Source organism: Pseudophryne corroboree, chromosome 2 (assembly GCF_028390025.1).
Source record: "Pseudophryne corroboree isolate aPseCor3 chromosome 2, aPseCor3.hap2, whole genome shotgun sequence".
NCBI classification, from domain to species: Eukaryota; Metazoa; Chordata; class Amphibia; order Anura; family Myobatrachidae; genus Pseudophryne; species Pseudophryne corroboree.
Window position 1 is genome coordinate 631,445,469 of NC_086445.1, and position 23,439 is coordinate 631,468,907.

Below are 23,439 nucleotides of genomic sequence, written 5' to 3' on the forward strand. Positions count from 1 at the left end.
ATCATCCTTAATTGATGTACTAATAATTCTTACACAAATTATGATGTATATCACAATATCACGGTCATGATGTATATTACAATATACTTTTAATATAAGGCAGTTCTGTCCACTCTACACCTACCATAAAAAATTAATCCTACATAATTCAATCATTATAAAGTAGTAAGTAATAATATATATATAGTTTGTTCACAGTACCTGCGTGCACTGTGATCCTCAGATAGTCTGACGCTGCCTCTCTCCGTCCCTCTGCTCTGGCAATGGCAGCTTCTGCTGCGCTGGGCCTGGTCAGCAGGCTCTCCGATGCACTGCAGACAGTGGGACTCTGGGAGTGCGAAGCAGGTCATGTGCTGTAATGAGTCTGAGTCCCGTTACTGAGCCTCTGCAAAACATTTCACTAGAATCCAGCCTTTGTGATGGATCATGGATGGGCGAGATTTCATGAGGGCCCGGCCATGAACCCCTTGGGACCCACCAGGCCCTAGGCGGGTTCCTAGATTTACTTTGTTGGAAATCCGCCCTTGACACATATGCAAAGTACCGAACATCGGTACTTTGTAGCATGCACGCTATTGCAATCTAACCTGAATCAGGCCCTATATATTCAATATTTGCTGCGATCCCTCCATTGGAACAGCAACCACCATACATTTTTATGGTGTTTGCTAAATCATAAAAAGTACGAACTCTAAAAGGTTACCTACAGCATGGGTCTGCACAAGCGTAGCCCAATGAATGCATATGTGCAGAAAGAATGCCATTAGAAACAACAGAAGCAAATACAATGGGGAGCAGACACACAAAGCACCAAATCAGTTACTCTTACAGTCATCATGTCCATATTGAAGCTGAATGTGTGTTTGGAATATGAAGTTTATATTGCACACCTTTCTATGATAACTTTTCCTCCCGAGCACTTATTTCCCATGTCTGTATGCTGCATGTATGTCACAGGACATTTTATAGAAAACAGTACATATACTGTTAACTGAAAATATCAGTTGCATGATATTAATTTGTAACATGGGAAGTACATATAGTAATAGTATGTATGGTCTGCTGAACATTTATAGACACAGTTTTTAATCAAATATTATTTAATAAAAGACTGATAAAGTCAAATACAGTTAAATGGTATAAGAAACACAGAAGCTTTAGATAAAAGTAAAACTTAAAATGTGTGCAGATATACAAAATACCTATACACGCTACAATGATTTTTGTGAAATTAATCAGTTGTATTTGGCAGTATTGTCAACTATATTTAATTAATATACAGTGCATCCGGAAAGTATTCACAGAGCTTTACTTTTTCCACAATTTGTTATTTTACAGCCTTAATCCAAAATGGAATAAGTTCATTTTTCCCCCCTGAAAATTCTACTGCAAATTTATTAAAAAGAAAAATCTAAGAAATCACATGTACGTAAGTATTCACAGTCTTTGCTCAATACTTTGTTGATGCACCTTTGGCAGCAATTACGGCCTCAAATCTATTTGAATATGATGCCACAAGCTTGGCACACCTATCTTTGGGCAGTTTCGTCCATTCCTCTTTGCAGCACCTCTCAAGCTCCATCAGGTTGGATGGGAAACGTCAGTGCACAGCCATTTTCAGATCTCTTCAGACATGTTCAATCGGATTCAAGTCTGGGCTCTGGCTGGGCCACTCAAGGACATTCACAGAGTTGTCCTGAAGCCACTCCATTGATATCTTGGCTGTGTGCTTAGGGTTGTTGTCCTGCTGAAAGTCTGAGGTCAAGAGCGCTCTGGCGCAGGTTTTCATCCAGGATGTCTCTGTACATTGCTGTTTAGTCTCCCAGTTCCTGCCGCTAAAAAACATCCCCACAGCATGATGCTACCACCACCATGCTTCACTGTAGGGATGGTATTGGCCTGGTGATGAGCGGTGCCTGGTTTCCTTCAAATATGACACCTGGCATTCACGCCAAAGAGTCCAATCTTTGTCTTATCAGACCAGAGAATTTTGTTTCTCATGGTCTGAGAGTCCTTCAGGTGCATTTTGGCAAACTCCAGGCGGGCTGCCATGTGGTTTTTACTAAGGAGTGGCTTCCGTCTGGCCACTCTACCATACAGGCCTGACTGGTGGATTGCTACAGAGATGGTTGTCCTACTGGAAGGGTCTCCTCTCTCCACAGAGGAATGCTGTAGCTCTGACAGAGTGACTTTCTGGTTCTTTGTCACCTCCCTGACGAGGGCACTTCTCCCCCGATCGCTCAGTTTAGATGGCCGGCCAACTCTAGGAAGAGTCCTGTTGGTTCCGAACGTCTTCCATTTATGGATGATGGAGGCCACTGTACTCATTGGGACCTTCAAACCAGCAGATATTTTTCTGTACCCTTCACAATATTTGTGCCTCAAGACAATCCTGTCTCGGTGGTCTACAGATAATTCCTTTGACTTCATGCTTGGTTTGTGCTCAGACATCAACAGTCAAGTGTGGGACCATATATAAACAGATGTGTGCCTTTCCAAATCATGTCAAATCAACTGAATGTACCACAGGTGGACTCCAATTAAGCTGTAGGAACATCTCAAGGATGCTCAGTGTAAACAGGATGTACCTGAACTCAATTTTGAGCTTCATGGCAAAGGCTGTGAATACTTATGTACATGTGATTTCTTAGTTTTTTATTTTTAATACATTTGCAAAAATCTCAAAAAAACTTTTTTCAACTTGTCATTATGGGGTATTGTGTGTAGAATTTTGAGGGAAAAATTAATTTATTCCATTTTGGAATAAGACTGTAACATAACAAAAGATGGAAAAAGTGAAGTACAGTGAATACTTTCCCGGAAGCACTGTACAAAAAAAGGAAGAAATTATAACATTCATTCAACATAACAGGTCATATATCATACCATGGCAACATGTCAGAACAATCCAGTAATGCCTATTCTCCTGCAATATCCAGGAGATTCACACATTTTTATAAGCTCTCCTGGACTTCTAAGAGAGTAAACTAGCCTCCTGCATCCATAGTAGAATTGACAGTCATGGGGCTTGATAACAAGATTCGTAGGGAATTGCTTTATTGTGGTCATTCCCTCCTGCACAATTCTGCAAACCGCTGCAATGAGTAATCGGGGTGGGGCTAGGATGATTTGACTCACCACTCCATGCTCACTCATAACTCCCACCTGAGCCCTGAACCCCCCCTAGAATCTCCTGGAGGGCCTCATAATAAAGTTGGTGAGCCTGCTACAATAATTAGCGTCATGCTGTGTGTATAAAATAGAAATCTATTTGTAAGGGATGTAGTTATGAGACCATAAGGTCACGTACCAATATTTTTGAATTCCTTTCATTTAGTGTACAAGTAATAGGTTATGTTGCTAAAATAAATAATGTGAATAGAAGCTATGACTTCATGAAGAGAATTGTGTATGTACAGATTGTGAAAACATGAATTTACACCAAGCTTGCTCTAATTTGGGTTTAGAACTCTTAGTCCTATTTATGGACCTCAAAATTTGTGACAGCTGCCATAGGCTCTAATGTATGACTTCCCAATCACATAATTGCAGTAGGTGGTCCCTGTTCATCTGAAACATGGATAGCACTGTGCTATTATATGTTTGCAGTACTATATGGTCACTCTGTCCTGCTCTCCCCACCTCCCATTGTCTTCTAAGGTCACTGAGTCCAGTAGGTCTCACATCACTGAGTACCTCTAAAGTAAGCAAGTAGTTAAGATGACCTAATAAATGTAAAGTGTAAAGTTTCTAAGTTTCTTATGCCACGGAAGCCTGAGGGATTTTTTTTGTTTGTTTTTTTGCAAATAGTATGCGTGAGATATACAGTCCCATTTCAGTTTTTTTTTAGATTTTATTCTGCAAATGCTCTGTAAAAAAAATAGTCTCTGCAAGTTTCTGAGCTGCTCTCTTTAGTGTGTATTTGCTCTGCATCCAGTTATTGCTTCTTTCCACACACAAATCTCTTTAGTACTCCTTAACTTCTTCTACATCCACAGATACACATTTTATAGTGGTTGGACAAACTGGTAGACAAGGCGTTGAGATACGTCAGGCTTGCGGATGATGCCTTTTTTGTAGTATTGTCGAATGGAGCGACTCAATTTATCGTAATTCATCGCTGGACGGTTCTTTCGGATTCCCCACAGACGTGCAACCTGAGCTGAATCTTCAATCTTGAAGATACCTGTGGAGATATGAGACGATATAGTAAGGCCAGAGAGTGGGATGTGAGAACAGATTTTTCTACGTTTTTTTCAATTATATTACAAATGAAAGTATAAACTGCTCCCGATTCTGTCCATACCATTTGATTACATTATAGTGACACAAACTAAACTTGAAAGGCTTTTGTCACGGACCTTTCTAAACCTCAGGTTTGTGTATATAAATTATATTTGAAAATATCAGACACAGTTATAGCCATATAGAGGGTGACATTAAATATTGTAAACACAGGGCAGATACTACCATTATGCAGCCGAATAGGACGCCAAGACCTGGGGGGTACCACTGAGGCTGTCAATCCTAAAAATGAGAATGTGTCTAAAACAAACATCCTTATTCTACAACCGCTGTCCCCACACTTGTCTTTCACCTGGTTTGAACTTTCCCAAACTTTCTGTCACTGAAAATGTGAAGCAGGAACGACAGGCAGCAACCCTTCCCCTCCTGGCCAGTGAGCTACATCAGCTCGGCCCATCAGAGAAGACCAGTGGAAAGCTAAGGATCAAAGCAACTGGATGTGGACCCCACTATAAAGGCCTCCATACATCTGTGATGGATTGTTAAAATTTTTTGATCCATTGACTCCGGGTCGGAGTATTTGGAATATTTAATAGGTTTAAAGATCTTGATTCCCCAATACCAACACAAAAATGGAAGGAGTGATGTCAGTCTTTCATTTAAAGGTACAAGACAAAAAATTCACTGCCCTAGTTTACGTTATGTCACATTTTATTGCAGAACCCAAGGAAAAATTTGCATGGTCTTAATATCCTTCAGTTTGGCTGAGAGTAGCTGCCATATACTGCTTACACCAGCGGTGGCCAACACACGTCTCTTTCTCTGTCGCATGCGGCTCGGCTCCCTGCTCCGGCTGGTCCTGCCTCCCGCTGTCCGCCCGGCACACACTGCTAGTGCAGCAGCGTTTCTAAGGGCGCCGGCCCGTGAGCCAATCAGAGCTCGCGGACCGGCAGCTGCAGCTCCTGATTGGCTGCCGGACCGCAAGCTTTGATAGATTCATGAACCGGCGGCGCCTGATACACACACACCACCGCCAAAGATTGGGGGGCAGGAGAGACATGCGCTGCGCTCTTCTTCCCTCACACACAGGCATAGCCATCAGCAGCATGGTGCGCAGCACTGGGGGTATATCTGGCACTATGGGGCATATGTGTATCTGCCACTGTGTTGGCATATATGTATCTGGCACTGTGTGGGCATGTATATCTGGCACTGTGGAGACATATCTGGCACTGTGGGGGCATATGTGTACCTGGCACTGTGGAGCATATGTGTAGCTGGCACTGTGAGGCTTATATGTATCTGGCACTGGGGGCATATGCGTATCTGGCACTGTGGGGCATATGTGTACCTGGCACGGTGGGGGGCATATATGTATCTGGCACTGTGGAGACAGTTATGTGTAACTAGCACTGTGGGAGCATATGTGTATCGCCCCATTTGGCATGTGGCCACACCCATTTTTTTGGCATGCGCACACAGTACAACTAAGAGATTTTTTTCTACTTACATCACTGACTGGGGCATTATATGTATGTGGCACTGTACGTGACTAAAAACATGGTAGTGACACAAGGTCATACTGCTGCAAACATCATACCAAAAGGTGTGCGCACAAAAATGGGGTGTTGCTTTGTGACAACTAGGCCATGCCCCTATTTTTGAACGCGCCTTTGGTGCGCGCATGATAATGGCTCTTTCACTTTACTCCAGGTCTTTTCTGTCTCTTTGCCTCTGACTGGTTGGCCACCCCTGGCTTAAACTATCAGGCATCAGTGTCCTTTACTTTGGCACATGTACCATAATATCTTTTCTGAGGAGCTACAGTTGGCAAAGACATTCTAGTCAGGGGCGTAGCTACCATAGGTGAAAAGAGTGCAGCTGCTGTGAGACCCAAAGCGGAGAGGAGCTCACCTTGCCTGTCAAAGTTACATATCTATATATATAAATGTGAAGGCCTTCACTCACTGACTGACTGACTGACTCATCACTAATTCTCTTACTTCCAGATATGTTAGGACGCTGAAATTTAACATAGGTATTTTTCAGGTGGGAAGTAGGAAAACTACGTAATTAGAATTTTAATAAACCTCCCCTAAGGGGGTGAAAAGGAGGTTGATATAATGACGTCATTACCAATCCGTGGCTTGCGTTGCGTGAACGATAATGCGCAAACATACAATCAGATGAAAATTTGGATTGCACCTCCAGTGGGTAGAATTTAGTAAACTACAAAAATGTTATATACATTTTTCAGCTAGTGTTATATACATTTTTCACCATTGGGTGGTACATAGGGGCTCTTACAAAATAGTGCCTTGGGGCCTACAATATATTTAGGTATGTCCCTGGCCATGCTCATTGTAATGTGGTATAAAATTAACTGGAGGGCCTTATAATGTACCATAATGTGAATTGGGGCACTGTAATGTGACATAATATGAAGTGGGGACACTGTGGGCCGGATGTAATGAAGTCCGTGGTGTGGTTTCCAGCTGAATTCAGATGTTTTTTTTAAAACAGCTATCATGTACAAGGCAAAACCATGCCTTGTAAATGATTGCCACTTTAAAAAAATGTCTTAAGGTGAATTGGGGGTACTGTGCTGCATAGTGTATACTGACAGCCCTACAAAGTGGCATAACGTGAACTAGGGCAGTATTATGGTTCATAAAATAAACGTAGGCACTACTATGGACATAACATTAACTAAGGCACTGCTATGGTTCAGAAAATGAACTAAGGTGGTCATTCCGAGTTGTTCGCTCGTTGCCGATTTTCGCTATGCTGCGATTTGTTGCTTAGTAGATTTGCTGGTGTTCGTGCGGCGCTTTTCGGTCGCACTGCTGATTGGTGAGTGATTGACAGGAAAGGGGCATTTCTGGGTGGTAATTGAGCGTTTTCCGGGAGTGTGCTAAAAAACACAGGCGTGTCAGGGAAAAAAACGCGGTAGTGTCTGGAGAAACGGGGGAGTGGCTGGCCGAACGCAGGGCGTGTTTGTGACGTCAAACCAGGAACTAAACGGACCGAGCTGATCGCAATCTAGGAGTAGGTCTGGAGCTACTCAGAAACTGCAAGAAAATATTTAGTAGCAATTCTGCTAATCTTTCACTCGCTATTCTGCTAAGCTAAAATACACTCCCAGAGGGCGGCGGCCTAGCGTGTGCAATGCTGCTAAAAGCAGCTAGTGAGCGAACAACTCGGAATGACCACCTAAGGCATAAAAGTAACAACTGCTGTGGAAAGGTGTCTCTCGTCTCTCTAGAAGCATTGGGATAGCGGCTTTTCAAAATGTTGCTAAAGGGCCCACAATGTCCTGGCTAAGCTCCTGATGTCAGTCCTTCCATTTAAACGTACAAGACAAAACTTGGCTGCGCAACAGACACAACAAGATATATGAATAGACCCGAAATATAAAAATGTGAAATTTATTGCCACATAAAATAAAGACACATCTAAAAAGATTGTAAAAAACACATTAAGAAATATTCACTGTTACTAATGTAATTCCCTATAAATTGGAACACTTAATACAAAGTATCATTAGTGCCAATGAGAAACAGTCAGAGTTGCTTACTAATACCCCTTTCACACCGCCTGAGGCGGGTTGCACCTGGGAGCCCGACACGGGAGCTTCCAGGGTGCAACCTGCCTCAGGCACCTTTCCCACCGCAGTCAGCAGCCCGGCATAATGCCGGGTTGCTGACGTTAGAGGTGACGAGGCGGGGGCAGCGCTTGGAGATCACATGGTCTCCAAGCGCCACCCATACATAGAGAGTGAACAGGAAACGGGTCGCATCGACCCTGCTCCCGTTCACACCGCAAAGTGCGCCGGGTTGAACACGTGTTCAACCCTGCTCAAGAGAAGGGTTAAAATACTGGGTCACTCGACCCGGTATTTCAACCCTGGCATCTTTCACACTACACATGAACACGGGTTATGTGCATTCGTGTGCCAAAAACCCGTGTTCAGAGGTTGCGGTGTGAAAGGGGTATAACTTAACACTGTGTCACTATGGGGCATATTCATGATGAAAAAATAGGATTTTAATTACCTACCGGTAAATCCTTTTCTCGTAGTCCGTAGAGGATGCTGGTGTCCACATTAGTACCATGGGGTATAGATGGGTCCACCAGGAGCCATGGATACTTTTAGAGTTTAATAGTGTGGGCTGGCTCCTCCCTCTATGCCCCTCCTGCCAGACTCAGTCTAGAAACTGTGCCCGAGGAGATGGACAACTTCGAGAGAAGGATTTTTCACAGATAGTGGCGAGATTCACACCAGCTCACAAATACAAGGCAAACCAAGCTAACCAGCTTGAAAATTCAGCAACGGCTATACAATATTACTTAACCAAGTAAGAACAACAGTACTTAACCAAGAACAAAGCAGTACTGAACCAAATAATCCCTGCAGGATCACAAAGCGCTGGGCGGGCACCCAGCATCCTCTACGGACTACGAGAAAAGGATTTACCGGTAGGTAATTAAAATCCTATTTTCTCTTACATCCTAGAGGATGCTGGGGTCCACATTAGTACCATGGTTATATACCAAAGCTCCCAGAAAGGGAGGGAGAGCGCGGAGGCTCCTGCAGAACTGATTGCCCAAACTTAAGGTCCTCAGAGGGCAAGTAGCCGCTCGGCAAAGCTGTAAAGCCGAGACACCCCGGGCAGCTGCCCAAGAAGAACCCACCTTACGAGTAGAGTGGGCCTTAACTGATTTGGACACGGCAATCCTGCCGTAGAATATGCATGCTGGATAGTGAACCTGATCCAGCGAGAAATCGTCTGCTTAGAAGCAGGACACCCAAGTTTCTTGGGATCATACAGGACAAACAGAGAGTCTGATTTTCTGTGACGAGAAGTTCTCTTTACATAAATCTTCAAAGCCCTCACAACATCCAGGGACTTTGAGGGAATTGAGGAGTCAGTAGCCACTGGCACCACAATAGGTTGGTTGATATGAAAAGCCGACACAACCTTTGGAAGAAACTGCTGACGCGTCCTGAGCTCAGCTCTATCTTCATGGAAAATTAAGTAGGGTCTCTCACAGGACAAAGCCCCCAATTCAGACACACGCCTAGCAGAAGCTAAGGCCAACAACGTGACTGCCTTATACGTGAGAAACTTGACCTCAACCTCCTGTACAGGCTCAAACCAATCTGATTGGAGCAACTGTAACACCACGTTAAGATCCCAGGGTGCCGTAGGAGGCACAAAGGGAAGCTGGATGTGCAGAATCCCTTTCAAGAAAGTCTGAACCTCAGGAAGGGAAGCCAGTTGTTTCTGGAAGAAAATGGACAAGGACGAAATCTGGACCTTAATGGATCCCAAACGCAGGCCCATATCAACACCTGCTTGAAAGAAGAGGACAAACCGCCCAAGTTGAAACTCCATCGTAGAAAACTTCTTGGATTCACACCAAGACACATACTTTTTCCAAATGCGATGGTAATGTTTAGACGTTACTCCTTTCCTAGCCTGTATCAGGGTAGGAATAACCTTGTTTGGAATGCCCTTCCGAGCTAATATCTGGTGTTCAACCTCCAAACGTAGCCGCGGTAAGTCTTGATAAGTGAATGACCCCTGTTGCAACAGGCCCTCCCGAAGAGGAAGAGGCCTCGGATCTTCCAGCAGTAGATCCAGAAGATCCGTGTACCAAGCCCTTCTTGGCCAGTCCGGAGCAATGAGGATTGCCTGAACTCTTGTTCTCCTTATGAGCTTTAGAATCCTTGGAATGAGTGGAAGTAGAGGAAACACGTCCACTGACTGGAACACCTACGGAGTCACCAGGGCGTCCACCGTCACTGCTTGCGGGTCTCTTGACCTGGAACAGTACCTCCAAAGCTTCTTCTCCCGGAATGAAGATTGCTGACAGCGGCAACGCATGCCTTTCTGCCCAGAGGATGATTCTTGTTACCTCCGACATAGCCGCTCTGCTCTTCGTTCCGCCCTGTAGGTTTATGTAGGCCACCGTCGTTACATTGTCTGACTGTACTTGATTGGCCCGATTTCGCAGAAGATGTGCCGCTTGGAGAAGGCCATTGTACATGGCTCTTAGTTCCAGAATGTTTATTGGAAGAATGGATTCCAGACTTGACCACCTTTCTTGGAAGGTTTCCCCTTGAGTGACTGCGCCCCAACCCTGGAGACTTGCATCCGTGGTTAGAAGGATCCAGTTATGAATCCCGAACCTGCGGCCCTCCAGAAGGTGAGGCATTTGCAGCCACCAGAGGAGTGAAATCCTTGCTTTTGGCAACAGACGTATCCTCTGGTGCATGTGTAGATGAGATCCCGACCACTTGTCTAGGAGATCCAGTTGGAAGGATCGAGCATGAAATCTTCCGTACTGTAGAGCCTCGTAGGGGGCAACCATCTTCCCCAGAAGGCGAATGCACTGATGAGCCGATACCCAGGCAGGCATTAAGATATCCCGGACCATTGATTGTATCACCAACGCTTTCTTCACCGGTCCGTGTCTAGGATCATCTCCAGGAAAGACAATCTCCTTGTCGGCTCCAAATGTGACTTTGGAATGTTCAGGATCCAACCGTGTTCTCTGAGCAGACGAGTCGCGAGAGCAATCGACTGCAACAACTTCTCCCTGGTTGATGCCTTTATCAGCAGATTGTCCAGATACGGAATTATGTTCACTCCCTGTCTGCGGAGGAGAACCATCATCTCTGCCATCACCTTGGTGAACACCCTCGATGCCGTGGAGAGACCAAATGGCAGTGCCTGGAACTGATAGTGACTGTCTAACAGTGCAAATCTGAGATAAGCTTGATGCGGCGGCCAAATCAGAATGTGGAGGTACGCATCCTTGATATCCAGGGATACCAGAAACTCTCCCTCCTCCAGACCTGAGATCACCGCTCTCAGAGACTCCATTTTGAATTTGAACTCCCTGAAATAAGGGTTTAACGATTTCAAGTTCAAAATCAGTCTGACCAGTTTGAATAGTAACCCATGTGTTGCACATGAGGTGGAACTGGAACAATGACCTCTGACTGTTCCAATTGTTGGATGGCTTCCTGTAGGATAGCCCTTTCTGTCAGTAAAGCTGGCAAGCCTTATTTGAAGAATCGGTGAGGCGGGAGTTCCTGAAACTCCAGTCTGTACCCCCGGGACACAATATCCTGTATCCAAGGATCCAGGCCGGATGACACCCAGGCGTGGCTGAAACGTCTGAGTCTCGCACCCACCAGCCTGTCCTTCAGGCTGTGCGGTCCACTGTCATGCTGAGGATTTTGAGGAACCAGAAGCAGGCTTCTGGTCCTGGGAACCTGCAGGTGCTTTTGCCTGACCACCTCTAAAGAAGGTGGTAGGAGGCTTGGACTTTTTCGTCTTAGCGGTCCGAAAGGACTAAAAGGTTTCTTCGAAGAAGGAGTAGCTGAGGGAAGAAAAGGTGACTTACCCGTGGTTGCCGTGGAAATCCATGCATCCAACGCTTCCCCAAATAGAGCCTGACCCGTGAAGGGTAGGTTTTCCACACTTCTCCTGGATTCCGCGTCTGAAGACCATTGGCGTAGCCAGAAACCCCTGCGAGCTGAAACAGCCATGGAAGATATCCTTGCATTAAGCGTTACCAGGTCCTTCATGGACTCCACCATGAAAACCGCAGAATCCTGTATGTTACGTAAAAACAGTTCAATGTCACTTCTATCCATTGTATCTAAGTCTTCTAGTAACGTGCCTGACCACTTTACTTCTAGCTTTAGAAATCCATGCACAAGCAATAGTGGGCCTTAACGCCACTCCTGAAGCAGTGTATATGGATTTGAGCGTAGTGTTAATTTTACGATCAGCCGGTTCCTTTAATGCGTTTAAGATCCAGGGACAGGTAAAACCACCTTTTTTGACAGTCTGGAGACAGATGCGTCAACTATGGGTGGGTTTTCCATTTTTTTCTTTCCTCCTCAGGGGAGGGAAAAGCAACCAGAACCCTTTTGGGATCTGGAATTTTTTCTCCGGGTTTTCCTAGGATTTTTCAAATAGAGCGTTGAATTTTTTAGACGCAGGGAATGTTAGCGAGGTTTTCTTATTGTCTGTGAAGTAAGCTTCCTCAACCTGCTCAGGTGGTGTGTCAGTAATGTTTAACACATCTCTAATGGCCTCAATCATGAGCTGCACCCCCTTTGCAAGGGATGCCGCCCCCCTCAGCACATCCCCATCACCATCTGCCGAGTCGGTATCCATGTCGGCATGCATAATCTGGGCAAGTGTACGTTTCTTTGGGTATATGCTAGGGGATTTAGAAGGAATAGGAACAGAACCTGACCAAAGTGCCATAGAATTCTTTAAAACCTGAGTTTCAGTCTCAGTATGAGCTACCCTACTAGAGATCTGAGAGATCATTCCCTTAATAGAAGTCAGCCATTCTGGCTCAGTAATAGGAATCTGAGACAAGACATAACATTCCTGGGTACATGGAATGGATTCCTCTGGAGAAGAAACGTCCTCTGCAGCATAAGACACAGAGTCCCTGGACACGGCTATGTGAGAAAACATACACCCACATACAGACAGGAAATGTCAGACACAGTCCCCCCCCCACCCCCCAAGTACCTTCGGAGAAACACAGAGCTTGGAGCCAGAACACACACAGCGCTCAATTAGGTAGGTATAACTAACCTGGTGCTGACTATGTACCCTTAATAAACTACACCAAAGGTTCCCAAACTGTGTGCCGTGGCTCCCTGGGGTGCCTCGGGACACTTGCAGGGGTGCCCTGGGTTGGTGGTCCAGGACCAATTCAAATTATTCATGGTCAATATAATAGGCAAAACCAGTGCTGGTGGCTGCCAGTCATAAAATATGTGGCCAAACAGAAGCAAATCTTGTCCCTCACCACACAACTGACCCTAAGGATGACATATAAACGCAATCTACTTAATGTAATATTTCTTTCTAAATTTCTCAATAACAAATTTTTGGCCTAGGGGTGCCGTGAAAAAAAATCTGATATTCTAGGGTGCCCTGATTCAAAAAAGTTTGGAAATCACTGGACTACACAGTAATATACAGCCTCCCCCCTTCTACAACCCCCTGGTACCGCACAGGATAGCTGGAGTTGTGTGGAGGGACAGCACTCCCTGTCAGCGTCTCTGTAGCTGTATCTGCAGGAAGAAAATAGCGCTGAACACTGCTGGGTCCGCTCTGAGGAAAAGCTCCGCCCCCTGGACATGAAGTGTCGTCCCGCACTTTCAAATTTTTATACTGGCCTGTGGATTTTGCTAGCAGCATTACCGAGGTCCCTGATAGCCTTGAGTGACCAGTGTAGGGTATGTGCGCTGGCTCAGGGCGCCCCTCATAGCGCTGCACTGTGTACTGCTGAGCTCTCCGGAGGGCAGTTAGTACTGCGCTCCTACCCTGTTGCCACCATTCACACCAGCTCCCCGCTTGTCGGATTGCCGGTGACTCACTCAGCACTGGAATCTTCTGGCTCTGTTAGGGGGTGGCGGCATGCTGCGGGAGTGAGCGGTCGCCTCGGGCGGCTAACGATCATCACCCTCAGGAGCTCAGCGTCCTGTCAGCGGAGATAGTGGCCACTAACCTATCAGGGTTGGACACTACTCCCCCCCCCCTAAGTCCCATGAAGCAGGGAGGCTGTTGCCAGCAGCCTCCCTGTGCCTAAACTCTAAGAAAAATAATAAAACTAGAAAAACTCCTATGGAGGTCCCCTAGCTGTGACCGGCTCCTCCGGGCACATAATCTAAACTGAGTCTGGTAGGAGGGGCATAGAGGGAGGAGCCAGCCCACACTATTAAACTCTTAAAGTGCCCATGGATCCTGGTGGACCCGTCTATACCCCATGGTACTAATGTGGACCCCGGCATCCTCTAGGAATTTTACCCTCAGGCTGCCTTGCTGCAGATTGGAGTACTCAGCAGCCAGGGACGTGCACTCAGGGGAGGCAGGGGAGGCAGTGCCTCCCGTGTCAAATTGATTAAAATAATAAAAAGAAGATACATAAGACACATATTCTGTGTCATATGTATGCTCTTTATATTATTATAATCATTTTAATCTGTTTAAATAGTTTGGGAGGCACTGATAGCTAGTGCCTCCCGTAGACTGTGGGAACTGGGACAAAGCAGGGGGCGGGGCCAAGCTCTGGGCTGTAAAAGCCCATTAGAAATTAAGGGGAATGCGGCACTTATACAAGTGCCTCGCTGGCAGGGAAAGAACGCCCCTGCCAGCGAGGCACATGTGATTGGACAGCGGATCCAGCACTGGATCCGCTGGTCCAATCACACATAAGCAGCGGGGAGAAGCGGCGGCGGGACCCGGAAGTTACTGCTGGACAGGAGAGGACCGGGAACGGCGGCGTGGACACGCTGGATGACAAGGGGCCTCCCCGGTTCGCCCTGGACCAGCTCTCCCTGCTGAAAATAAGAGCCAGAAGAGCGGTGATGGATGTGCCTAGGCGGTGGGAGTGCGGAGCCCCTGCTCCTGCCTGTGTGACGGAGGCGCTGCTGCTGTGTCACGGCCGCTGCTGCTTCGGCTCCCAGGGGACTTGTGTACAGTCTGCCCGCCTGCTGCCCTCATCTACCTGCTGCTTGGTCCTGCTGTACAAAGTGTGTGAGTTTATGTGTATATACAATGCTGTGTAGTGTGTGTGTGTGTGTGTGTCCCAAATGGTGAAGATGATGATGCCGCGCCAGTGCCACACAAAGCTCTCTCCTCCTCACACAGCCCCCCTACAGCCCCCCCCCCCCCCCCTGTGCCAGATACACAGTGCCAGATACACAATTACCCCACAGTGCCAGATATATATTGCCCTGACCACCCCTCCTCACACAGATTGTATTTGGTTGGGGGGGGGTGGAGAGGGGAAGGTGCCTCCGGCCCTCACCAGTCGGTGCCCTCACCGCACGTCACTGTCAGCAGCAGGCACCCCGACAGCCCTGCCAGCATCTTATTGCTGGGGCTGCCCAGCTGCAGAGATTGCTCTGCAGCTGTGGCCCCCCACCTTGTGCAGTTTCAGCCCCTAAAGCCCAGTACTCACGGGCCGATCAAGGAGAGATGCGTGCTGAGCGAACCGCTCAGCACACATCTCTCCTGCCGCTCAGCACAGCGCGATCTGTGCTGAGCGTGCGGGGGGAGACGGGGGGGCCGCTCACTTCACCCAGCGGGTGAAGTGAGCGACCCGCTAGATTGGCCTGCATGCAGGCCAATCTAGCAGCGGCGATAGCGATATGCGGGGCCGCGCATCGCTATCGCCGAGGGGGCTACACACGGAGCGATCCTGCCGATATTCTAAGCAATCTAGTCAGATTGCTTAGAATATCGCTCCGTGAGTACCCCCCTTAAAGCCCAGTACTCACGGGCCGATCAAGGAGAGATGCGTGCTGAGCGAACCGCTCAGCACACATCTCTCCTGCCGCTCAGCACAGCGCGATCTGTGCTGAGCGTGCGGGGGGAGACGGGGGGGCCGCTCACTTCACCCAGCGGGTGAAGTGAGCGACCCGCTAGATTGGCCTGCATGCAGGCCAATCTAGCAGCGGCGATAGCGATGTGCGGGGCCGCGCATCGCTATCGCCGAGGGGGCTACACACGGAGCGATCCTGCCGATATTCTAAGCAATCTAGTCAGATTGCTTAGAATATCGCTCCGTGAGTACCCCCCTTAACTTCCTCTCCTGCCACCGGGGCTGCCATGCTGTTTCAGAGTTTGACGAATGTCATAATTTCTACATCACAAGGGGAGTGTAAAAAATTGTGACATTTTAGGGATGATGAATATGCCACCAAGTCTTAAATAAATGAATGTCATACGCAGCACAGTTATCAATATACTTCAGACTGCACTGAGAGCACCACTACAAGTATATTTCTTTCAGCTATTGTAAAGTCCTTCCATTTAGTAGTATGCAAAGCAGACTCCTGTCCTCACCTCTTGTCTCTTTATTCTTCCTGTTCAATACTGCAAATGTATTTATAATGGGACTATGGGCCTAATTTAGACCTGATCGCAGCAGCAAATTTGATCGCAGCACCCAAATCTAACTCTCTCTGCACATGTTACATCTGCCCCCCCTGTAGTTCACATGGTTTTCCCCATTAGCTAATACATTTGCTGCTGCGATCAGGTCTGAATTAGGCCCTATGTCCCTCATTCAGGAAGGATCGCACAAGCGATCCCGTGAGCAGTTTCCCGATTATCGGGAAACTGCGCAGGCCCTGTACTGCGTGTGGCTCATACTTTTACAACAGCCTCTGCCTGACTGACAGACAGAGGCGTTCAGGGGGCGGGGGCGTGTCGCCACCATTTTCAGTGAGTGGCAAGGCCAAGGTCTGCATGCGCCCCGGGTGCAGAATCTGAGAGGGCGCAGAGATAGGTACTCTGAGTCTGCCTCCCCTCCTTCTGCCAGGTCCAAGAACTCTCGATGCAGTTACCCGCTCCCCAGCACCACCAATGTGGACTCCTGGGAAACTCCCCCTTCCTTGGCGGTGACCATGGACTCTCCAGCTGCCCCCTTTCATTTCCTGAGTGCTGGTGCATGGCCGCACACACACTCCTGTGCCTGTGTAAGTGATGTCAGCCCCCAGGCCTGTTCCCCAGTGCCTCCCCCTTCCCGCTGCTCCAACAGAGGAGGACAGAGCCCTAGGGGCTTCCTACTGCCAGGTCCCAGACAGAACCGTTGCTGCAGGTCCCCGATCCTCAGTACCACCAATGTGGACTCCTGGGAAGTCCCCCCCCCCCCCAGCAACTAGAACACTTATGAATGGGGCGGGGGTGACTCCTGTGCCTGTGTAAACTATGTCTGCCCCCGGCCCTGCTACTCAGCGCCTCCACCTTCCTGCACCGCAGCTCCACCAGAGGAGGAAAAAGCGAGAGGAAGCAGCAGCAGACGATAATTAGTCTGGGCACTGAGGTGAGGTCTCTATACGCCAGGACAGCTGCTGCCTCCCAAAGTGTGGTCCTAGGTCCCAACTGGCATGCAGGGCTTTGTAGTCCTACAGCAGTTGGCCAGTTGGAGTCCCCCCCCCCCCCACATGGTGTGTGAGACAGTGATTGCATGGCTTATATCAGGACTGGAGGACTGAGAGGAGGTGAATGATTGGAAAAAGAATTGCTTGGTGAAGGAGAGTGCTGAGTTGTAGAAAGAGAAAAAAAAATGGAGAAAGTCTGCCAGAGCACAAGATTTCCTCCAGAAGTGCTCGGCGGTGCGTGAGCATTTTTGCAGGAATCGTGTCAGTTCGGAGTGCCAGGGTTGAGGTTAAGAACGGCAGAGGGGGAAAGAGAATATGGGGCAACAGAATCGAGTGCAGATGTGAGGGTAGAGTTATAGATGGAGGCAGCCTGGTTGGGGCAGGACATGGTGGTTAGAGGAGAAAGGACAGTATCGATGGAGGATCGGGTAGCGGAGTTGAGAGACCCGATATAGCGCCTAGTCATGGTGATTCTGGGCGTGGGGAGGAGGAGCTAAGAGGGTGAAAAAGAGTAGATACTCGTCACAGAGGGGGATGGGAGAGTTGGAGAAGTCACATGAATCACACTATGGGAGAAGACAAGGTCAAGGGAGTGGCCGATACGGTGAGTGGGGGTGGAGGTCTATTGGGAAAGCCCAAGGAGTGTGATATAGATAAGCTAGGTCTCGCATGCATATATACATATCTAAAGTGGCTGACTTGGTCAGTCTTTCTGCTGCAAGCCATGCTGCCCTGGTGACATTTTTTATATTGCATGTAAAAATAAATCTAATATTTTAAAAAGCAAATTGTGTGTGTAAGGGACTGGGAGGTGGATATTGGGAGGAACAGGGGTGGTATGGGGGAATCTTTGGATTGTGTGCCTAGAAACCTTGTATACATAAGCAATTTTGAAATGTACTGTAATTTTCATTACCAAACAATATATTTTGAATAAAGGTCCTGTCAGATATTATACTCCATGTTTAATGTAAAATCAATAGCATTGCAAAACTATGTTAAGGGCAGTGGCGGAACTGTGGGAGGCAATGGAGTCGCCTGCCGCCGGGCTCCTGACCTACAGGGGGCACTTCTCCATTGCTTCCCACCCGACAATCCATTACCGCATCTGTATGCACAGAGGGGGAGCTCCAGCACACAGCTGCTCACAGGACTTCCAAATGAGCTGGCCGGCTGAAGCTCTCTCTTCCTCCGTCCTGGGGATAGCAACAGGTAGGCACTGGCACCACCTGCCTCAAGCTGCTGCATTGTGTGTGTGTGTGTGTGTGTGTGTGTGGGTGCTTGTGTGTGTGTGTGGGGGGGTGGGGTGTGTGTGTGGGGGGGGGGGGTTGATTACGGGGGTATCTTTAATAAATGTTGTCAGCACTGTGTTTATGTGTGTGAATGTTTTTAAGCGAGGTGTGTATGTCTGTGTTTTTTAAAGGAAAGTTGTGTGTTCAAGTGAAAGAGGCACGTGTGTGTGTAATTGTGTGTAAGTAAAAGTGGCGTGTGTGTGTGTGTAAGTGAAAGAGGCATGTTTGTGTAATTGTGTGTGTAAGTGAAAGTGACGCGTGTGTGTGTTAAATTGTGTGTAAGTGAAAGTGGCATGTGTGTAAGTGAAAGAGGCATGTGTGTGTATGTAATTGTGTGTGTGTAAGTGAAAGTGACGTGTGTAATTGTGTGTAAGTGAAAGTGGTGTATAATTGTGTGCATAAGTGAAAGAGGCGTGTGTGTGTGTAAGTGAAAGAGGCGTGTGTGTGTAATTGTGGGAAAGTGGCGTGTGTGTGTAAGTGAAAGTGGTGTGTGTGTATAATTGTGTGTAAGTGAAGTGACGTGTGTGTGTGTGTAATTGTGTGTAAGTGAAAAAGGCGTGTGTAAGTGAAAAAGGCGTGTGTGTGTGTAAGTGAAAGAGGTGTGTGTGTGTAAGTGAAAAAGGCATGTGTGTAAGTGAAAGAGGCGTGTGAGTTAGTGAAAGAGGTGTGTGTGTGTAAGTGAAAAAGGCATGTGTGTAAGTGAAAGAGGTGTGTGAGTTAGTGAAAAAGATGTGTGTGTGTGTGTAAGTGAAAGAGGTGTGTGTGTTTTAAGTGAAAAAGGCATGTGTGTGTGCAAGGAAAAGAGGCATGTGTGTGTAAGTGAAAGAGGTGTGTGTGTGTATCTATACTATTGTGAAAGGCACCTGAGTACGCTGCTACTGTTCACCCTGTGTACAAGATATCTACATATGGCGTATATATATATATATATCCCTATGTGGGGGGGCACCAACATTTTATCATGCCTCCGGGCAACTGGGGCGAACTTACGCCACTGGTTAAGGGGCCTATTTATCAAAAGCCCTAAAACACTCATTTCGATATTCCCTATTTTTCAATACCTGCAGGATGTGATGGCCATTGCCTGGTATTACCAGTTCTTAGCTATCAAAAGAGCTCTGATGTTATATCTTGCCAAAGGAAAGCATGAGGAAGTTTATTAGTGAATATTTAAAAATAATAGCTGCCCTCCTATATTTGGTGACAGCAGATGTGCACAGATAAAATTGCTTTATTATTAAAAAACCTACCCTTGATCCAAACACTCTCTCCAACTACCGACCCATCTCTCTCCTCCCTTTTGCCTCCAAACTCCTTGAGCGTATTGTCTACAACCGCCTTACTTCCTTTCTTTCCTCACACTCACTGCTTGACCCATTCCAATCTGGCTTCCGTCCTCTCCACTCCACTGAAACTGCCCTTACAAAAGTATGCAATGACCTCCATGCTGCTAAATCTAAGGGACACTACTCTCTACTTATTCTACTTGATCTCTCTGCTGCTTTTGACACTGTGGACCATCCTCTCCTACTGCAAATCCTTCACTCCATTGGTCTGCGTGACACTGCCCTCTCTTGGTTGTCGTCCTACCTTTCTAACCGTTCATTCTCTGTCTCCTCTCATGACTCCACCTCCCCCTCACTTCCACTAACTGTAGGGGTACCCCAAGGTTCTGTCCTTGGTCCTCTTCTCTTCTCTCTCTATACGTCCTCACTAGGTAAGCTCATTAGTTCTTTTGGTTTCCAATATCATCTTTATGCTGATGACACTCAAATCTATCTTTCCTCTCCAGACCTCTCCCCTACTCTCCTCACTCGTATCTCCAACTGTCTCTCTGCTATCTCTTCCTGGATGTCCCAGCGCTTTCTTAAACTTAACATGTCTAAGACCGAGCTGATCATCTTCCCTCCCTCCCGCATAACCTCACCTCCTACAATCTCATTATCTATTGATGGCACTACTATCTCCTCTACCCCCCAAGTGCGCTGTCTTGGAGTAATCCTTGACTTCTCCCTCTCCTTCAAACCTCACATTCAGCACCTCTCACAAACCTGCCGTTTTCATCTAAAAAATATTTCCAGGATCAGACCCTTTCTGACCCAGGATGCTACTAAGACTCTTATCCACTCACTGGTCATCTCCAGACTGGACTACTGTAATCTCCTCCTGACTGGCATTCCTGACAAATACCTCCCTCCACTCCAATCTATCCTCAATGCTGCTGCCCGGCTCATTTTCCTCACCAAACGCACTACGTCCACCTCTCCTCTCTTACTAGACCTTCACTGGCTCCCCTTCCCTTTCAGAATCCATTTCAAGCTTCTCACACTTGCTTACAAAGCCCTCACCCACTCCTCTCCCATCTACATCTCTGATCTTATCTCGCTTTACACTCCCACCCGTTCTCTTCGCTCTGCTAATGCTCGCCGACTCTCCTGCCTACGGATTACTTCCTCCCACTCCTACCTCCAAGATTTTTCACGCGCTGCACCACTTCTCTGGAATTCCCTACCTCTCCCCCTCAGACTCTCCACCTCTCTACAAAACTTCAAACGGGCTCTCAAGACCCACTTCTACACCAAACCCAGCCAAATCTCATCCTAAACCTCTGTTCCACGCTCTCTATGTACCCCATCTGTCTCACCCCTGTCTGTCTACCCCTCCCCGTTAGAATGTAAGCTCTCACGAGCAGGGCCCTCTTCCCTCATGTGCTTACCCTTTTCTTACTTTAATAATCTTCAACTGCACCAAATCCAGCAGTCTTCTGCCACCTGATACTTATTCCAGTGTCATCTGCTGATGTAGCTATGTTTATTTACCCTGTACTTGTCCTATATTGTCGTCAACTGTAAGTTGCTGTTTTCTTGTTTGATTATTTGTTTATGTACTCTGTAAGTGGGCGCTGCGGAACCCTTGTGGCGCCATATAAATAAAGGATAATAATAATAATAAATAAAGTGTTATAGTTTAATGTATATTAAATACTTTTCAGGTTTTTTTTTTGTAAGTTTATTTACAGTATATATATATATATATATATATATATATATATATATATATGTGTATATTCCAAATTGGAGAGAGTGACACATACAGACACTATAGGACTCTGGAACTGTCTTCGACATTTTTGTTATACGGAGGACAGCATTATTTACAAATGGTCCTCTAATTTACCTGGAGATACTGGGGACCATTTTTTGTTTTACTTGAAATACTGATACCAGTAGAATAAGATTCAACAATGAAAATGCTGTATGAGAATCGATGCCTTGAGATGGTTCGTTTTCTTTATTAGTGGAATCTCTTATTTAGATACCAATTGTATACTAAGCCTGTTATGACCATTTTTGTTTACTGTTTCCAGTCAACAATTAAATGTTCTAATTTGGTACCAACCGACTAAAAATCTAATACAATAAGATATATTGCGTTCAAACAAGCTGAAATCGCTTTAAAGCAACTAAAAAGTACCTTTTATAGAATTTTAAATCCCTGAAGAAGTCAATTTTGATTAAATGCGTAGGGACCGTGGATGTTTCTTCATTTATACCAATTGTAATCAAATACTGTACACTATTTTTATGTATTTTTAATATTTGTGTAATCATTGTGAAAATCTAATTCAGCCTTTGGGCTTTTATCTAATGGATGACTTTTTGGTACGAGGGTGATTTCACATAAGTAACTCGAAACCACATCTCAAAGACAAAGGGGTCTATTTACTAAGCCTTGGATGGAGATAAAGGCCCTCATTCCGAGTTGATCGCTCGCAAGGCGAATGTAGCAGAGTTACACACGCTAAGCCTACGCCTACTGGGAGCTTCTTAAAAGTGCGACCGATGTATTCGCAATATTGCGATCACAAACCTCGTAGCAGTTTTAGAGTAGCTTCAGACTTACTCTGCCTGTGCGATCAGTTCAGTGCTTGTCGTTCCAGGTTGACGTCACAAACACACCCAGCGTTCGCCCAGGCACTCCCACCGTTTCTCCGGCCACTCCTGCGTTTTTTCCGGAAACGGTAGCGTTTTCAGCCACACGCCCCTAAAACGCCGTGCTTCCGCCCAGTAACACCCATTTCCTGTCAATCACATTACGATCGTCGGAGCGATGAAAAAGCCGTGAGTAAAATTACTTTCTTCATAGCAAAGTTACTTGGCGCAGTCGCAGTGCGAACATTGCGCATGCGTACTAAGCGGATTTTCTTTGCGATGCGATGAAAAATACCGAGCGAACAACTCGGAATGAGGGCCCAAGTCACTGGAGATAAAGTACCAGCCAATCGGCTCCTAATTGACAAGTCACAGGCTGGGTTTGAAAAATTAGTTAGGAGCCGATTCGCTGGTACTTTATCTCCAGCGACTTTATCTACATCCAAGGCTTAGTAAATAGACCCCAAAGTCTGTTGAAGCTGGTTCTGTACAGTTTGGGACTGGATACAGCCCACTAAGGAAAAACATTATCCTTACATGCCACCTGCACTGGCTACAGTTTATGATCACTACTATTCTTGTTTGCCACCTACAACGACTTTGCTTTGCCTGCCCTGACCACAGTTTGTGCCTGCCCTGACCACAGTTTGTGATCATTACTATTCTGTTTAATGCATGCTACTATTTTGAATTACAACTGACTATTCTGCCTTTTATTTCAGTTATAATTAAATATCCGGTGTTTGCTCATGTGATTGCATGTATCAGCTTAGTTATACGATTATAGAAAAAACCTGCACAAGATCTGGGGGCAAATGAGTACCAGTGAGCATATGTGGCTCTTTGGGAAATAGGGTCTGCTACATTTTCAGACCAGGCAAGGCCAACCTGTGTCCCTCCAGCTGTTGTGAAACTACTCATCACAGTATGCCCTGCCATAACAGCAAAACTTTAGTAGGGCATGCAGGGACTTGTAGTTTTACAACAGCTGGAGAGCCACAGGTTGGCCAGGCCTGTTATAGACTGTTCC

The 23,439-nt window shown here is 46.6% G+C and overlaps 1 protein-coding gene across 3 annotated transcripts in view; it reads right to left on the reverse strand.

Annotated features, from left to right (window-relative positions):
* Positions 1 to 1,315: 1,315 nt before the first annotated feature.
* The window catches only part of SPDEF (SAM pointed domain containing ETS transcription factor), a 59,189-nt gene continuing 37,065 nt past the window's right edge, over positions 1,316 to 23,439 (reverse strand). For all 3 annotated transcript variants that reach the window (XM_063954900.1, XM_063954901.1, XM_063954902.1), the window contains exon 6: positions 1,316 to 4,186. In XM_063954900.1, the coding sequence (XP_063810970.1) occupies positions 4,008 to 4,186 (179 nt within the window). In that variant the 3' untranslated portion in view covers positions 1,316 to 4,007. The remainder of the gene's footprint in view (positions 4,187 to 23,439) is intronic.